Below are 17,383 nucleotides of genomic sequence, written 5' to 3'. Positions count from 1 at the left end.
CTTCCAAGGAATAAGTGTCCTTTAATTTCATGGCTGCAGTCACTATCTGCAGTGGTTTTGGAGCCCCCAAAAATAAAGTTTGACACTGTTTCTACTGTTTCCCCATCTATTTCCCATGAAGTGATGGGACCAGATGCCATGATCTTCATTTTCTGAATGTTGAGCTTTAAGCCAACTTTTTCACTCTCCTCTTTCACTTTCATCAAGAGGCTTTTTAGTTCCTCTTCACTTTCTGCCATAAGGGTGGTGTTATCTGCATATCTGAGGTAATTGATATTTCTCCCGGCAATCTGAATTCCACCTTGTTCTTCTTCCAGTCCAGCGTTTCTCATGATGTACTCTGCATATAAGTTAAATAAGCAGGGTGACTTATTCAAATAAAAACTGAAATGCAAAGGGCCACAGAATACATGACTCTCTCATCAGGTATGTTTGTAAGATGTCAATCTAAACTTCATACTATTCAGTGCCTGGCAAAATAATGCCCACTTTCCTCCAATGAATGTCTATCTCCTAATCCCTGGAAGCTATACATGGTTTACTTTACATGGTAAAAGTAACTTTTCAGGTGTGATTAAGGTTAAAGACATTGAGATGGGAGATTAAACTTGATTATTTGTGTGTGTTAGTCACTCAGTCTGACTCTTTGTGACCCCATGGATTGTAGCCTGCCAGGCTTCTATGTCCATGGAATTATTCAGGCAAGTATACTGAAGTGTATTGTCATTCCCTTCTCCAGGGGATCTTCCTGACCCAGGGATTGAACCCTGGTCTCCCATATTGCAGGCAGATTCTTTGCTGTCTGAGCTACAAATTAATCCTATGAACCCTTAAAAGTTGAAGAAGAAGGCAGAAAGGTAAAATTCTAGCTTACATGAAAATCCTTTAGTTACATCAGGCCATGTTAAACTGTACTAGCTACCATTTTTGCATATTTAAAATTTCTGCTGTTGAATGTTTAATTGAGCAATGTAAGAACCTAAGTGCATCTCACATGTTAATGGAAATCTTGGTAGAACAGATTCTGATTCACTAGATCTAGTGTGTGAACAGTTATTCGGCAATTCTAACAAGGTTAGGTGAATCCAGGTTGTAAGTCCACTGACAAGGTTTTGTATAACAAGGTTATAGACCATGGGATAAACTGGTTAGAATAAGGACAGCTAAGAGAAGAACAATGGCAGAGAACTAACAGACTAATCAGCATCAAGTGGCATCTTGATTTTTCCAGGTTTCTATTAAAGACACTTAGCAAAATGAACTCCCTTTTAATCTGGTGAATTTGGGAATTAATAACAACTCCCATTATGATTCTATAATATATCCATTATTGCGCACTGACTTTGACAAAAATTAGTAATAGATATTTAGGTTTCTAATGTTGTGAAACATTGGTAATTTTTGACATATTGAATGAAAATGGATTTATGTAAAGGCTATGTTTTTATATTAGGATTATTATAATAAAATACATATAATAGTCTACTTTTATAAGAAATATGCTTAACTTAAGGGATCCATTAATAAATTCAGATTTCAAAAATAATTTAAACAGTTTAGTTTGTGATGGTACTTATGTAATTTATTCTCTGCTAAATTTTGTAAATTTATTATTTCAAATCCACAAACACAGTTCAAAGTGAGTATTTGGGCATGTGGACATATACATATTAATGTATATATATTGGATTTCATCTTAAAATAGAATAACTAAAAGCTTTGTATACTTGTTCTCAGATTTCTTTCTGTACTTCACTTCCCAGATATGAAACCAGGTCAGTTACCTCCTTGTTATCCTTTGGACATGTTGTGCAATGGACAGTAGAGCTATATGGAAATGGTAGTGTCCCATTATTTTTGCAAATGGAGTAGGAAATGGCAACCTATGCAAATATTATTGCTTGAAAATTCGATGGACAGAGGAGACTGGTGGGCTGCAGTCTGTTTGTGGATCACAGAGTTGAACATGACTGAAGTGACTGAAGACATTTTTGCAATAATTATGATTGTAATTTTTCTGCATAGCTGTGTATACATGTATGTATATATATATATTATATTATTATATATATATAATATTATATTATAATTATAATTATAATATATTATATTATATTATATATTATATTTATATTTCTTAGAGACAAAAGTTATGTTGGGTTATAACTAAAAATTCATTGTCAGCAAAGGGTCTGAGATAGTTCTTTTTTTTTTTTTTTAATAAACATTACTGTATTCAAATCAAGACTAAAAGTCATATGAAATTTTTTCTTTTTAATTTTTATTCCTTGGTGGTGGTTGTGGTTTAGTTGCTAAGTCAGGTTCAACTCTTGTGATGCCATGGTCTGTAGCCCACCAGGATTTTCCATCCATGGGATTTCCCAGGGAAAAATACTGGAGTGAGTTGCCATTTCTCCTCCATGGGATCTTCCAGAGCCAGGGATGCAACTGGAGTCTCCTGCTTTGCAAGCAGATTCTTTACTGTTGAGCCATCAGGGAAGGTCTTTTATTGTTTAAGTAGTGTTTAAATGAAGCAAGATAGAGTGTTTTCTATCTCTAGGTTTCAATTTTCCTAAAATTTAGCCCTTAATGCAGCCTGAGAGTTACTGGAATATTAAAAAAAAATGTTATTCCTAAAATACTTAGACCAAATTTTACTTATCAATACAAACAATCCTAAAAGAAAGTAAATAAAAGAGCATAACCCAATCACATCTATGTGTTGAATGAAACTCAGTTCATAATATTCACCTTTATATTTTTATCTCTATCATTGGAAAGTTCAGTAGCTAACCATAATCTGCTTATTGCTGAGTAGATCTCTGATTTCCTTCTATCATTTGCATCAGAGATCAAGAAGAAATAAAAATCTCTTTGTTCCCATTGTTACTTGCCCTAGAGATTTGTGTGAGAGTTTCTGTGATTGTGCAATAATGAATAATTCTTACATTATACATATCTAGCTTTGACTTGGCACTTGTGTGGCATCAAAATAAGTCCATGTTTCTTGCTGCCCCACTCTTAGGTTCAACCTTGAAAGGTACTGTCTTCAAGTTGAGAATTCATAAAGAAGAATCACTTTGATTATTTATAAATAGTTCACTTAAATATTAACACTGCAAACTACTGGGTGTGTATTTATAAGTTTGCCCCATTGCAAATTATATCTTGCCATTTTTCAAATCCCAGAGATAATTTTCATTTATTTAGCAATCAATGTTCTATTTTGAACACAGAATAGGATGTTCTGGTTTACCTATTAATAATAAATACACCAGAGTACAACAAATGATCAAAAGGAGGCTGGAAAACATTTAATGCGAGACAAAACTATCTCTATGCCTCAGCAGATGGTTTAATAAAACAATTTTTTATTGATCTCCTTATATTGAATTTTTAATAGTAAGTTTAAAAAATCATTGGCACGATTTTTTGAATGAATATCTTATGCAGAAACAGGAGCCAATCATATAAGCAGCAAAACAATCAAGGTCAAAAGGTCACAAGAAAGCTGAGACTGTGGAACCTAAAACCTGGTTCTAGCTTGTTTTCTTTGTTGTTGTTGTTGTTTGTTTTTCAAGTTCTACAATTAAGGATCAAACACATACATGTATATGCGTGGCTGAGTCCCTTTGCTGTTCACCTGAACCTACCACATTATTAATCAGCTATATCCCAACATAAAATAAAAAGTTTAAAAATAAATAAATAGATAACCAATAAGGACCTACTGTTGTCACAGGGAATTCTGTTTATATTCTGTAATGACCTAAATGGGAAACTTTGAAAAAGATTCGATATATTTACAGGTAGAAGAAAATGCACTTCCCTGGTGGCTCAGACTATAAAGAATCCTCTTGCAATGCTGGAGACCTGGGTTCACCCCCTGGGTTGGGAAGATCTCCTAGGAGAGGGTATAGCAACCCACTCCAGTATTCTTGCATGAAGAATCCCCATGGACAGAAGAGTCTGGCAGGTGACAGCCCATGGGGTTACAAAGAGTAAGACAGAATTGAGTAATATACTCCAACATAAAAAAAAAAAAAGATTCTTAAAAAGAAAAAGAAGCAAACACATAGAAGATCCCTGTATTTTCACCTACTATAAAAATGTTAGTTAAATTACAGATACCAGAACAAATCAATAAATCAGTAATATGCAAAAATATGTCAGGGATAGCATTCCTTTCCCTTTTCTGTATCCCAGGTATATCTTCCATTAATTCAATATACTTAGGCTGTGAGTTTGCTAATCATTTTTTTCAGCTACTGCTTTCCAGAAATGTGTCTTCCAGCTACAAATTGAAACCTTCCTTGAGAATGTGACTATACTGCTTGAACAAATAATTCATAACATTTTTTGGAAATATCAGTGACATAATTTTGAAATTATCAGTATTTTACTTTCTGTAATGAAATAAAATATTATGAAAATACTAATATATATGAAGGCACTTATTCCAGTTTATTGTAGAATTATGTACTTTACTGTGATATAACTAAATTTCTCACCAGCAAGTTTGTTTTGTACTTCTCTGCATGACTGCTGTAGAACTGATTTCTTCTAAAATTTATTGAATTTTAAATATGTTGAGCATAAAATAAGTGTGAAATGAGACAATATACTCTTTCAGAAACTGTAAAGCTATAATCAACCTTAAAACTAGTAAATCCAGAATAACTAATGAAGTGACACAGAGTTGACAACAGCTGCTAATTGTAACCAGAATCTTATTTTGCAAGTGGCAGCTGTATTTCAGAAAATATGTTTCATGGACAGATTTACTGGTGGGCGAGAATTACTTCCCAAACTTCCCTAGTAAATGTTTCTCCTAGATGTTTATCATAGCCTATTCAGGCTCTGGGGATCTATCCTTCTAAAGGATTCAGACAAACAAAAGAGTCAAATATTACAATGTTGTCTTCTGGTTGAATTACTGATCGCTTTTCACACTGTAATTGAATATCTAAAGCTTTTTTTATGCACATTTTTATGCTAACAAGATGAGTTTAATATTATATTTTCAGGCATGGCCCTATATTTTATCAGATTTGGCAGTATAATTTTAGAAGCATAATTTCAAGTTCATTTGTTCCCCAAATATTTTTCTTCCCTTTGTCACAATTCTTGACTTTATAGGTAAAACTACTGCTCATTGTTTACTTAAGATATAAGTACCCTATAAAAGTAAATATTTCTGGTAAAGCTAAGAATTTAAAAATGTATCAGCCACTTTTATATATCATAAAAAAATTGCAAGTTTTACTAGCAGTCTTTGACCAATCATTTTTTATCCTGAAATTGTATCATGTGGAAATTATCAGATATAATGTGTGAGATATAGACTCACACACTATGAGTCAGACATGACTGAGTGACTCTCACTTCACTGCATATATATGTATATATGTATATATATATATATACATATATATATATACTATATATAGATAATAGAAGTTTATTAAGAAAGGTAATAACATTAGCAAATATTTACAATTAGTAAAATATATAAACCCATAAATATTACAAGATTTCTACTTAATAATAAATAATTAGGAGATTGATAAGTTGTTTGAAAGATGAAATACTTGATGGAAGTAGAATAAATAGCACTGGTGTATCTACTAAGGGGATAATAATAGACATCTTATTTGCTGTAAAATAATCTGTGCAATACATTTTTCTAAAATGAATGGCTATAATTATATAATCTTGAAAACTTGAAAGCTTGAAAAGATATGAATGTTCTCACATATAAAATAATAGGGACTATATTTACCACCTGTTTCCACACTAAAAGCCAGATGAAATATACAAAACAATTATTTTTGAAGTATTAGATATCAGGAGACAGAGAGGGTAATTCCTGGGCAAAGAGGAAGAAATGATGCAATCTTCAAAAGTGGCTTTGGCCTGGGAGGGTTTCTAGGTAATAATGCAGGAAGTGGGAGCCCAGGTGGAGCCTGTCAATCCCTTGAGTTCAAGAGATGATTCTGAGAGTCCAAGGAGACTAACGTGGGCTACAATTTTCTGGGTAGAGGACTTCAAGGGATAGAACTTCACAGAGAACCACAGAAATATGAAAAGAATCCCACTCAACTCTTCAGCTGAGTACTGGTCAGAATACACATGAGGACAAGTAAAATCTATGGCTTCCATAGATGTAAACAATTATAGGGTCTGGCGGGAGCAAAGTTGAACTGGCATGTGTCTGGAAATAATTCTAGTTCCCACCAGCCAAAGGGGAAAATTCATCACTCATGGGGCTTTGCTGGACTACTCAGAAATGTCTTACCTGATTTATGGGGCAAAACCAGTTACAGACAAAGGGCTGCTGAAGAAAAAGCTAAAAGGTTTAAGCTATTTCAAGTAACTTAGCCACACATCTGAATACAGTTCAAGAGTATTTATAAAAATGTAAAGCTGACACGCACGAAACACAGTATAAACACAATATTTTTGTGCAATCAGAAATCACAGATAAGTATGGAATGGGAAATGTGACTGCAAACAAAAATCTGTCAACTAAAACTAACCTGGATATTACACAATTGACAGAATTAGCTGACAATGATATTTTAACAGTTATTTTAAATGTATTCTGAATATTTAACTTGGAGAAGGAAATGGCAACTCATCTCAATATTCTTGTCTAGAGAATACTGTGACAGAAAAGTCTGATAGATAATAGTCTGTACAGTCACAAAGAGATGAAAGAATAAGGATACACACACACACACACACACACACACACACATATATATTTCCTTCATAAAGCTTCTAGAAAAGAAACTACAGTCTGTGAGTTGAAACTCATCCTATAATGGGATTAAATCAGGTTAGGTATTGCAAAAAAAAAAAAAAAAGAAATAGTAAACTTTAAAAGAAAACTGAATAGGAACTATTTAAAATGACTAAGGTGAGGGAGATTAAAAAATTAGAGCACCAGTGAGCTGTGTTGCACTTTCAAGAGACCTAACATAATTAAAATTAAATGATCTGAAAGAGAGGAAGGTAGGGCAAAATTATTGAAGAAACAGTGATTGAAAAGTTTTCCAAGTCTGACAAAAGCCATAAACTCACAGATCCAAGAAGCTTAATACACTTCAAGTACAAAATATATGAAGCACATTATAGAAAGTCACATCATAATCAAATCGCTTAAAGCTTTTGACAAAATTTAAATGCATCCTAAGAAACAACTAAGTTGTTAAAACAAAAATAAACATAAAGACGTTTCAAAATATTTACTTTAGGATTTAGGAAAAAAGCAATAACTACTCTCAATCTAAAATTCTATACCCAACAAGAAAAGAATGATACCATTAAAAAAGGAAATATTGAATAATTCAAAATAAAGCACAGTATTAATCCAAACAAGGCAGAAAATAGGAATGATGAAACAAAGAAAAGAGAGCAGTTAGAAAACAAACAGCAAACAAGCATGAGGTACATAATAACTGAGATAAAAAATACACCAGAAGGAATCAACAGATTATGTGATACAGAGGAGTGGACCAGCAATCTGGAAGACAGAGTAGTGGAAATCATTGAAGACAAATAGGAAAAAGGGGAAAAAAAAGATGAAAATAAAGGAGGAAAACTTGCAAGACTTCTAGTACAACATCAAGCACATTAAGATTCATATTTTGTGGTGCAGAAGAAGAGAAACAGAGAAACAGAAAGAAAGCATATTTGAAGAGATGATAGCAGAAAAATTTCTTAACCTGAGAAAGGAAACAGGCATCTAGGCCAGGAAGCACACAGTGCAAAACAGGACCAACCCAAAGAGGACCACACCATATTGTAATGAAATGAGAAAACTAAAGAGAAGATATTAAAAGCTGGAAGGGAAAAGCAACAGATATATATAAGGGAATGCCCGTAGGCTATCAGTCAACCTTTCAACAGTTACTACACAGGACAGAAGATTTATATATTTTAAATATACTATACAGTATATTTAAAGTAATGAGAGGAAAAACCTAAAAGCGATAATATGCTCCCTGGCAAGATTTCACTGAGATTTGATGGAGACATCAAAGGTTTTTATAGGCAAGCAAAAACTAAAGAGTTCAGAACCATAAAACCAATTTAAAAAAAAATTAAAGGGATTTCTCTGAGTAAAAATGAACAGCGGAGCTAGAAATGTATAAAAAAAAATCTCATTTGTAAAGGCAACTATACAGTAGAGGTGGTGAATCAATGATGTATGACACTAGTAGAAAGGTTGAAAAGACCAAAGTAGTAAAATAATGCATATATACAAGTAGTTAAGAGATACATAAAACAAAGTAATGTAAAATATGATGTCAAAAACATTAAATGTAGAGGATATTTGTGGAGTAAAAATGCAGTGTTGGCTGTTAAAATCTGTTTGAACTTAAGACATATGCAGCTTTAAATTCATATATATATATGAATCTATAAAAATTCATATATATATATGAATCTATAAAAATTCATATATATATATGAATCTATAAAAATTCATATATATATATGAATCTATAAAAATTCATATATATATATATATATGTATGTATGAACTGATATATATAAACCTCATGGTAACCACAACCTCATGATAACTCCCAACAAACAAAAATTCAGGACCAGATGTCTTCATAGCTGAATTCTACCAAACATTGTAGGAATTAAAACCTATCCTTTTTAAACTATTACATAAAAATTTAAAGGAATGGATAACTCTGAGTGCATACTAAGAGGACAGAACCATCTTGAACCACGCAAATATCCGTAACAGATACATTCGTGCAAAAGAGAAAAGAATCCAAACAAAGACTGAAGGCAACCGTAAATTCAGAAGGCAGAAGAGAAAAGGAAGAAGAAAGGAATAGCCCTACAAAACAACCCCAAAACCATTAATAAAGTGACTGTAGGTACATAGCTATCAATAATTACCTTAAATGCAAATAGACCAAATTAAAACAAAAACAACAATACAAAACCTTTGGGACACAGTAAAAGCAGATCCAGAGGGTAGTTTATAGCAATGCAAGCTTATCTCAGTAAACAAGAAGAATCTCAGAGACAACCTAATTTTACACCTAAAGGAACTAAGGAAAAATAAAATCCAAAGTTAGTAGAAGAAAAGCAGTTATAAGGAGCAGAAATACATGAAATAGACACTAAAAAACAAGCAAACAAGGAAACAATAGGAAAGATCAACAAAACTAGGAATTAAGTCTTTGTAAAAATAAACAAAACTGGTATACTTTTAGCCAGAGTCATTGAGAAAAAAGAGAGTGGGTCCAAATTAATAAAATTTGAAATGAAAAAAGAGAAGTTACAACCCACAACACAGTCCTCAATAAAACTAGAAGAAAAAAAAATTCCTTATTATGGACAATGGAAAAGACAAATTCTGAGGGACAGAAAGCCCTGTGTTGCTTTTTGTGAAAGTTCGTCATTGAGGCTCTGCTATGTACTACTGAATTTAGTAATATTAGTTTATGAATGTGAAACCGTGTTAATTATCTCTAAAAATCAGGCCGAGAAAGCAGAATATATAAGTTAAAGAATTGGCTGTGCATTCATATCAACAATAGTTTGAATCCTCAGCCTGCTAGTTAATTGTATAGGGTCCTTGGTAAAGCTCCTTAAACTCTTTGCATCTCTATCTCTATTTATTTTTAATAATATAGATGTACATGTCAATCCTGAACTCCCAATCTCTCTCTCCCCCTGTGCTTCCCCTCGAGTAACCACAAATTTATTCTCTAGGTCTGTGAGCTTCTCTGATGGCTCAGGAAGGAAAAAATCACTTGCAGTGCATGAGACACTGGAGAGGCGAGTTCGGTCCCCGGGTTGGGATGATCCCCTGGAGAAGGAAATGCCAACCCACTCCAGGATTCTTGGAGAATTCCATGAAAGGAGGAACCTGGTGGGATATAGTCCATGGGGTCACAGAAAGTCAGACGTGACTGAGCGACTAACACACACACACACACATATGCATAACTGAATCACTTTGTCATACACCTGGAATTAATACACTATTGTTAATCAACTATGCTCTAATATAAAATAGTTTATTTAAAAAGTATAGGTGATAATGATGTACTTGCCTTATACTATTGTGATGAGATTTAAATGATCTGATACTTTGGATAGTTCCCAGTTCATAGCAAGGGCACAATAAATAGCAGTTACTTTATAGAGGAAAAGATAGACAAAATATTTGAGTCTCATCATGAATCGGATGCCATCATTTGAGTAGCAAAGCATTTTGTTGCTTATCACTTGATTCAATGAAAAGATTAAAAGCTTTGTGTAGAAAGGGGTATTAAAATGATTAAACTTAATAAAATCCTTGATGTTATCTGAATAAATAAATATCCTTGGCAACATGGAAAATCAACTTGCCTTTCTCAAGTTAATCAACATTCATTGAATTCCTATATGCAAGATATACCAAATGAATGAGAAAAGATTATTAAGAGGCTGTCTGCTTTATACTGCAGAATGCTCAGTAGTAGGGCAGTTCAGTTCAGTCGCTCAATCATGTCCGACTCTTTGCGACCCCCCTAAATAGTAGCACGCCACGCCTCCCTGTCCATCATCAACTCCTGGAGTTCACTCAAACTCACATGCATCGAGTCAGTGATGCCATCCAGCCATCTCCTCCTCTGTCGTCCCCTTCTTCTCCTGCCCCTAGTGCCTCCCAGCATCAGAGTCTTTTCCAAGTAGGGCAATAAATTGTTCTTAATCTAAAACAGTCAATATCCTGTAACTTGTCTAAAACTTTCTAACAGTGGGTGTTGTTAACTGACAAAAGGTAAAATCAATGACTTTTAAAAACATAAATGTGGAATTTTAAGCATAAATATTTGGTATCACAAATACTAGGTCTAAACGAAGGGACATCCAACACTGACTACTATGTTTTTGGAAACTGCAAAATCTATCAAGAATAGATATTTATTGAGCATTTATAGCTATTGATATCTACAGTCACTTATGCAATTTTTCCCCTTATGCATTTTTATATACATGGTAAATTATTTCTATTTCAATATTACAAAGAACACAAAAACACTCTGAACTTCCTTTTGTTACTTAAAAAGACAAATTCACATATAAGAGATGCCAAAGCCAATCAGCCACACTCAATTTCAATAAAAATAAATAAACATAATTTTGGATGTAGACCTGCTGGAACATACGTGTAGACCGCTGGAAAACTAGATTACTTATTTCATTTTAAGAGTTTTGTTTTATACAGCATGATAATGTAAAATTAATACTCTTTATGCATGATATAAAAGTATCAAATAATCTTTCATCCGTTGATATTATGTTTTTAAATTAATGTTGAACAATATACAAATATATGATTTGAACCTGAACATTTACTTAAAAGAGAAAGTTACATAAATTCTTTTGTAATTAACCTAAAACTAGCCAAATGGTTCAAGCTAAACTCTAAGTATTAAGTACAGATTAAAATTTCATGAATTGTTTCTTTATTTTAAAAATATATTAATTAACCAACAAATTAAACTCAGTGTATATTTAGTGCAAAAAATGTTGCTTTGTAAATTAACATGAATAGTTATTACATCTAAATGTAATGCCTATAATATTTAGTGTTGCTCTCATTGATTTTCTATGTATGATATATGACATGAATTGTAGGAAATTTGGGCACTCCCAATACATATTTAATTAATATTAAAACTTAAAAATTGTATAAATATAGTTCATTTTACAATGTGGTATTAGTTTCTGGTAAGCAACAAAATAGTTCAGTTTATACTACATGTCAATATATATACTCTTCTTATACATTCCCATCCATTATAGATTATTACAAGATATTGAGTATACTTCCTTTTGCTACATGGTAAGTACTTGTTGGATAATAAAATTAAATTTTAAGCGAAGTATAATTTTAGGTATTTTATTATCCTAGTCACACATTAACAAACAATATAGTATTTGTTCATTTAGTCTTCTTTGTCTTCATCAGCATAACTACCCATCATCATCCACCCATCCTATTTATCAATTTATATCACAATTACATTTATATTCTCTTTAAGCATAACTTGAGCTTCCCTGGTGGCTCAGATGGTAAAGTATCCACCTGCAATGGGGGTTCGATTCCTGAGTTGGGAAGATCCTCTGGAGAAGGGAACGGCTACCCACTCCAGTATACTGGCCTAGAGAATCCCATGGATAGAAGAGCTTGGCAGGCTATACACTCCACAGGATTAAAAAGAGTCGGACATGACTGAGTGATTTTCGCTACACTTCACTTAAGCATAATTTATGGCACATTGAAAGCTTTGAAATGGTTAATACAATCTTCAAACTTTGAGAAATTATTACACTATTCTGCACAAATATATTAATTTGTTATAGTTTCACTGTTCTCAAATATCACTACTGTCTTTACCAATCTTGTGTGTTATTAATAGAATATAGTTGATGCTTTGTTTCCCAAAAATTTTTATGTAAAATGTGCCTAGGGACTAATTTCAAAGTTATTTCATCAATTTTCCAGGTATCTCTTAATAACTTTTCAAGAAGAACATTTTTCTAGAAAATTTTATTTAGATCTCTTATTATTTGAACTATGATTTATCTAAGAAGGACAGTGAGATAAGGATTACTTCAATAACTAATGGATTAAAACATGGACACAGGAGACAGATAGCTTGAACCTCAAACCAGCTTTTCCAGTCACTAGTATTTTGGCATGTTATTTAAATGCTCAGTACTATAGTCTTATCATCTGCAGAAAGATAAAATAATAGGAGCTGCCTTGTTAAGTGTGATGTGTGTGTTTAGTTGCTCAGTCGTGTCTGACTCTCTGTGACCCCATGGACTGTAGACAGCCAGGCTTCTCTCTCCATGGAGATTCTCCAGGCAGGAATACTGGAGTGGGTTGCCATGCCTTTCTCCAGGGGATATTTTCAACTCAGGGGTTAAACCTAGGTACCCTGCATTGCAAGCAGATTCTTTACCATCTGAGCCACCAGGGAAGCCCAAAGTGTGATGAGTCAAAGGAATCAATATATCCAGAGCACTTAAAAGGCAGCACAGCTGAGTCTTTGTTACGGAAGCATTTGGTCTTATTACTGTACTTGATCACATATTGTATATATTTTTCACACAACTTGTAAATAGTGAGTAATTGTTATATATCTTCAACCTTAAGTTTTCTCAAAACACTTACTTTATTAAATTGTTCATGGCATCTGGGTCATATGCTGTCACCTGTCCAATTATGCTGCCTTCCTTTACATCTTCATCTACTTCTATCAAATAAAAGACTTTACTGAACACAGGAGGCTCATCTATATCTTCCACAGATATTTTAACCACAGCTGTGTCTTTGAAAGGTCCCAGGTGTAAGAATCGTGGATCAGGATGAGTGTTACTTGCATCCACTTTTAAAGTGTACAGCATCTTGTTTTCAAAATCTAAATTCTAAAGTGAAATGGAGTAAGAAAAATTAGTATAACATAGCAGACATAACAAGCAGAGAAAATATCAAAATGTAATAAACACCCCTCCAGTAGTTCCAGTAATTTTGGTTAAATAAGTTTCCCAATTATTTCTTCATGAGTACATCGAATAAGTTAGTACTTTTTCTATTTTTGCCTTACATGTTTATAAAGAGTAGTTGAATGTAACAGTATAACATTAATACTGATTTGCACTTATTAATACATTTTATATTTTGGTGGTCACAGGTAAATGAAATATCTAATAAATAGGCTATTTACTTATTTCTATATTATGTATTATTATTTTAAAGTTATAAAAATTTGAAATCAGCAGAAATATAAAGTTGCGATTTAGCAGGCTATTCATATAAGTTGCTTCCTTAAGTCCTACAGTTCTAAATATGTGTTTTAAAAAAAAATAATAATAATAATCTGAATGTTGTAGAAAGCAAGAATTGAACTGAATCAAACCAGTAAAATTAGTGTGATGTAATGTAGTCAATATTTAGCTGGATTATACTATGTAATATTTTACAATATTCTCCTTCACTTTAAAATTTAAGAAATCTTAAAAATGAGGGCAGAAATAAATGCAAAAGAAACAAAAGAGACCATAGCAAAAATCAACCAAGCCAAAAGCTGGTTCTTTGAAAGGATAAATAAAATTGACAAACCATTAGCCAGACTCATCAAGAAACAAAGAGAGAAAAATCAAATCAATAAAAATAGAAATGAAAATGGAGAGATCACAATAGACAACACAGAAATACAAAGGATCATAAGAGACTACTATCAGCAATTATATGCCAAAATGGAGTATTACTCAGCCATTAAAAAGAATACATTTGAATCAGTTCTAATGAGGTGGATGAAACTGGAGCCTATTATACAGAGTGAAGTAAGCCAGAAAGAAAAACACCAATACAGTATACTAACGCATATACATGGAATTTAGAAAGATGGTAACAATAACCCTGTATGCGAAATAGAAAAGAGACACAGATGTATAGAACAGTCTTTTGGACTCTGTGAGAGAGGGAGAGGGTGGGATGATTTGGGAGAATGGCATTGAAACATGTATAATATCATATAAGAAACTAATCGCCAGTCCAGGTTCGATGCAGGGTACAGGATGCTAGGGGCTGGTGTACTGGGATGACCCAGAGGGATGGTATGGGGAGGGATGTGGGAGAGGGGTTCAGGATGGGGGACACATGTACACCCATGGCAGATTCATGTTGATGTATGGCAAAACTAATACAATATTGTAAAGTAATTAGCCTCCAATTAAAATAAATTAATTTAAATTTAAAAAATAATAAAATAAAAAAATAAAATTTAAGTATCTTCCACCCTTATCTATTTTAATAGACATCACACATAAAAATGTAAACATTTGGAAATGTACATGATATAATAGTGTTGCTGTTGTTGTTCAGTCGCTAAGTCCTGTGTGACTTTTTGTGACCCTGTGGAACGCAACACACCAGGCTTCTCTGGCCTTCACTATCTCCCGGAGTTCACTCACATTCATGCCCATTGAGTCAGTGATACTATCTAACCATCTCATCCTCTGCTGCCCCTTCTCCTTTTGCCTTCAAGTTTCTCCAGCATCAGGGTCTTTTCCAATGAGTCAGCTCTTCACGTCAGGTGGCCAGAGTATTGCCATGGCAAAATAATGTCACGAAGAAATATAAAAATGACTTTGAGATTACTTGATCCTAGTTTTACTTGTTGTTTACTCTAAGCACAAGCTGTTGAAGTTTTATAGCAATTTTAAGTGTCAATGATAAAGATGCTTAACTCACTTGATGAGAAGTCACAACTATTCCCATTTATGTGAAGGACAGTAGCATAGGAAAGATGGAAGAAATAAATCCTAGGCTTTCTTACCTAAAAAGCAAAAATAAACCATAAAATGCTCAATGAAAAAATGAAGACAGCAAGAAGAAACCTGTTTGACAGTTATAATCCCTTCCTGTGTATCCTTGTCAGTGATGACATCGAACATGTCTGCTCCATCTCCTTCGGCAATGCTGTATTCCACCTCAGCATTTTCCCCCACGTCAGGGTCATTGGCTTTTATCCTTCCAAGAGGAGTTCCAAGAGGTACAGACTCAGGAGAATGAAATTGGTACGTACCTGAAAATTAAATCAAAGCTGTTTCATCTTTAGATAACAAAACTTTCATTTCCTCTGCTTTTTTTACTTAAATTAATTTTAAGTTAGGATAATTTTTCATCATACTGAGTTGCAAGCTGTCAAAATTTACAGATTTATTAAGTTGGGAAACTAATTTATAAAGGCAGAACTCTCTCATTTTGTAAATGAGAAATCTATGTTCCAGAAAGATTAAGTGGATATCTCAAGGTTATTTAGATAATAGATGGTAGTTCTGATATTAGAATCCAGAACTTTTTGACTTAAGAGGGCAGGAAAGCAATTGTTTACTGCTTATTTGAAGTGTTCAGTATTATCATTACGCATTATTCATATGCTAAATTATTTAGAAGATACATTTATTCTTATATTCTAACTTAAGGACAGAAAAAAAAAAATCCTTTCAAGACAAGTTCACAAGGAGATCCAACCAGTCCATTCTAAAGGAGATCAATCCTGGGTGTCCACTGCAAGGACTGATGCTGAAGCTTTTTGCGTCCTTATGCAAAGAGTTGACTCACTGGAAAAGACTCTGATGCTGGGAGGGATTGGGGGCAGGAGAAGAAGGGGACGACAGAAGATGAGATGGCTGGATGCCGTCACCGACTCGATGGGCATGAGTTTGAGTAAACTCCGGGAGTTGATGATGGACAGGGAGGCCTGGTGTGCTGCAATTCATGGGGTTGCAAAGAGTCAGACACAACTGAGCAACTGAACTGAACTGAAATTATTTAGAACATACATTTATTCTTGTATTCTAACTCAAGGATAGAAAAAAATAAATCCTTTCATGATGTTATTTTTTTCCTTCTTTTCTTTTTTTCTTGTTAATGTCTTTTATTGGGATATGAATGTTTCTGTCTCCTGAAATGTTTACATTGTGCTGTCACCAAAAGCATTTAAGTTTGTGAGGGTTTATTCAAGAGATAATTGGAAAATATCACAACAAATATTAATGAAAGTTAGAAACATTTTTAAACATTTAATGTGTTGATGTCTATATAAGGCCAAAGCCCTCTATGTTAATTCATTTAATTCTAACATTCATCCTCATAGAATGAAGGCAGGTATATTGTCCTCAGAGATAAGGCTCAAAGAAATCACCCTGTAAAACTGGGAAATGCAGAAGGCAAAACTAAGTCTCTCTGACTTCAAAGTCTGTTCTCTTTCCAATTTGCTTGGTTCTTAAGAAGAGAGACTTCTAAATCTAGCTACCGTGAATTTGAATTCTCATCACTGGGCAAGTTAGTCAAATTCTTTAACCCTTAATTTCCACATCTATAAAATCGAGATGATGATAGCAATTAACGCATATGTTTGTTAAGTAGATTACATGAAATTATGTCGTTACGATGCTTAGTTCATTTCTTAGTTCAAGATCATTTCTGCTATTACTGTTACAGTTTCAAACCTTATGCTAACATTATATTATATCATAGAATTATAGAGCAGCAAGTCATTTGAGAATTCATCAGATCATACTCTTTCAGTTTATATTTAAGGAAACTGACTTCAAAGTTTAGATTTATGTTAATTAAGCTTATTATTCATATCCTCAGTAAAGTTTATTTTTTAACATTTATCGTATGTATGTGTCCACCATCCAGAGCTGTATCATCAAATATTCAAATTTGATTAGCTTGAAAAAATGCTTTATTGCATTGGAATCAATGTCAGAAATTGAATGGTCAGGGTCCTTAGTAGAGCATTTCAAGAAAGGGCCCCTTATGTTTTATTTG

General features: G+C 33.3%; 1 protein-coding gene across 1 annotated transcript in view; it reads right to left on the bottom strand.

Moving 5' to 3' along the window:
• Window positions 1–17,383, bottom strand: part of CDH9 (cadherin 9) — an 85,181-nt gene that overhangs the window by 8,569 nt on the left and 59,229 nt on the right. Inside the window, exons 5-6 of the mRNA XM_052659005.1 lie at window positions 15,439–15,626; window positions 13,211–13,464 (exon numbers count right to left, since the gene is read on the bottom strand). Coding sequence (XP_052514965.1) covers window positions 13,211–13,464; window positions 15,439–15,626 — 442 coding nt within the window. The remainder of the gene's footprint in view (window positions 1–13,210; window positions 13,465–15,438; window positions 15,627–17,383) is intronic.

This window comes from Budorcas taxicolor, chromosome 20 (assembly GCF_023091745.1).
Source record: "Budorcas taxicolor isolate Tak-1 chromosome 20, Takin1.1, whole genome shotgun sequence".
NCBI lineage: Eukaryota > Metazoa > Chordata > Mammalia > Artiodactyla > Bovidae > Budorcas > Budorcas taxicolor.
Note: the sequence above shows the minus strand (reverse complement) of the source record. Positions and strands in the feature narration are given on the sequence as shown.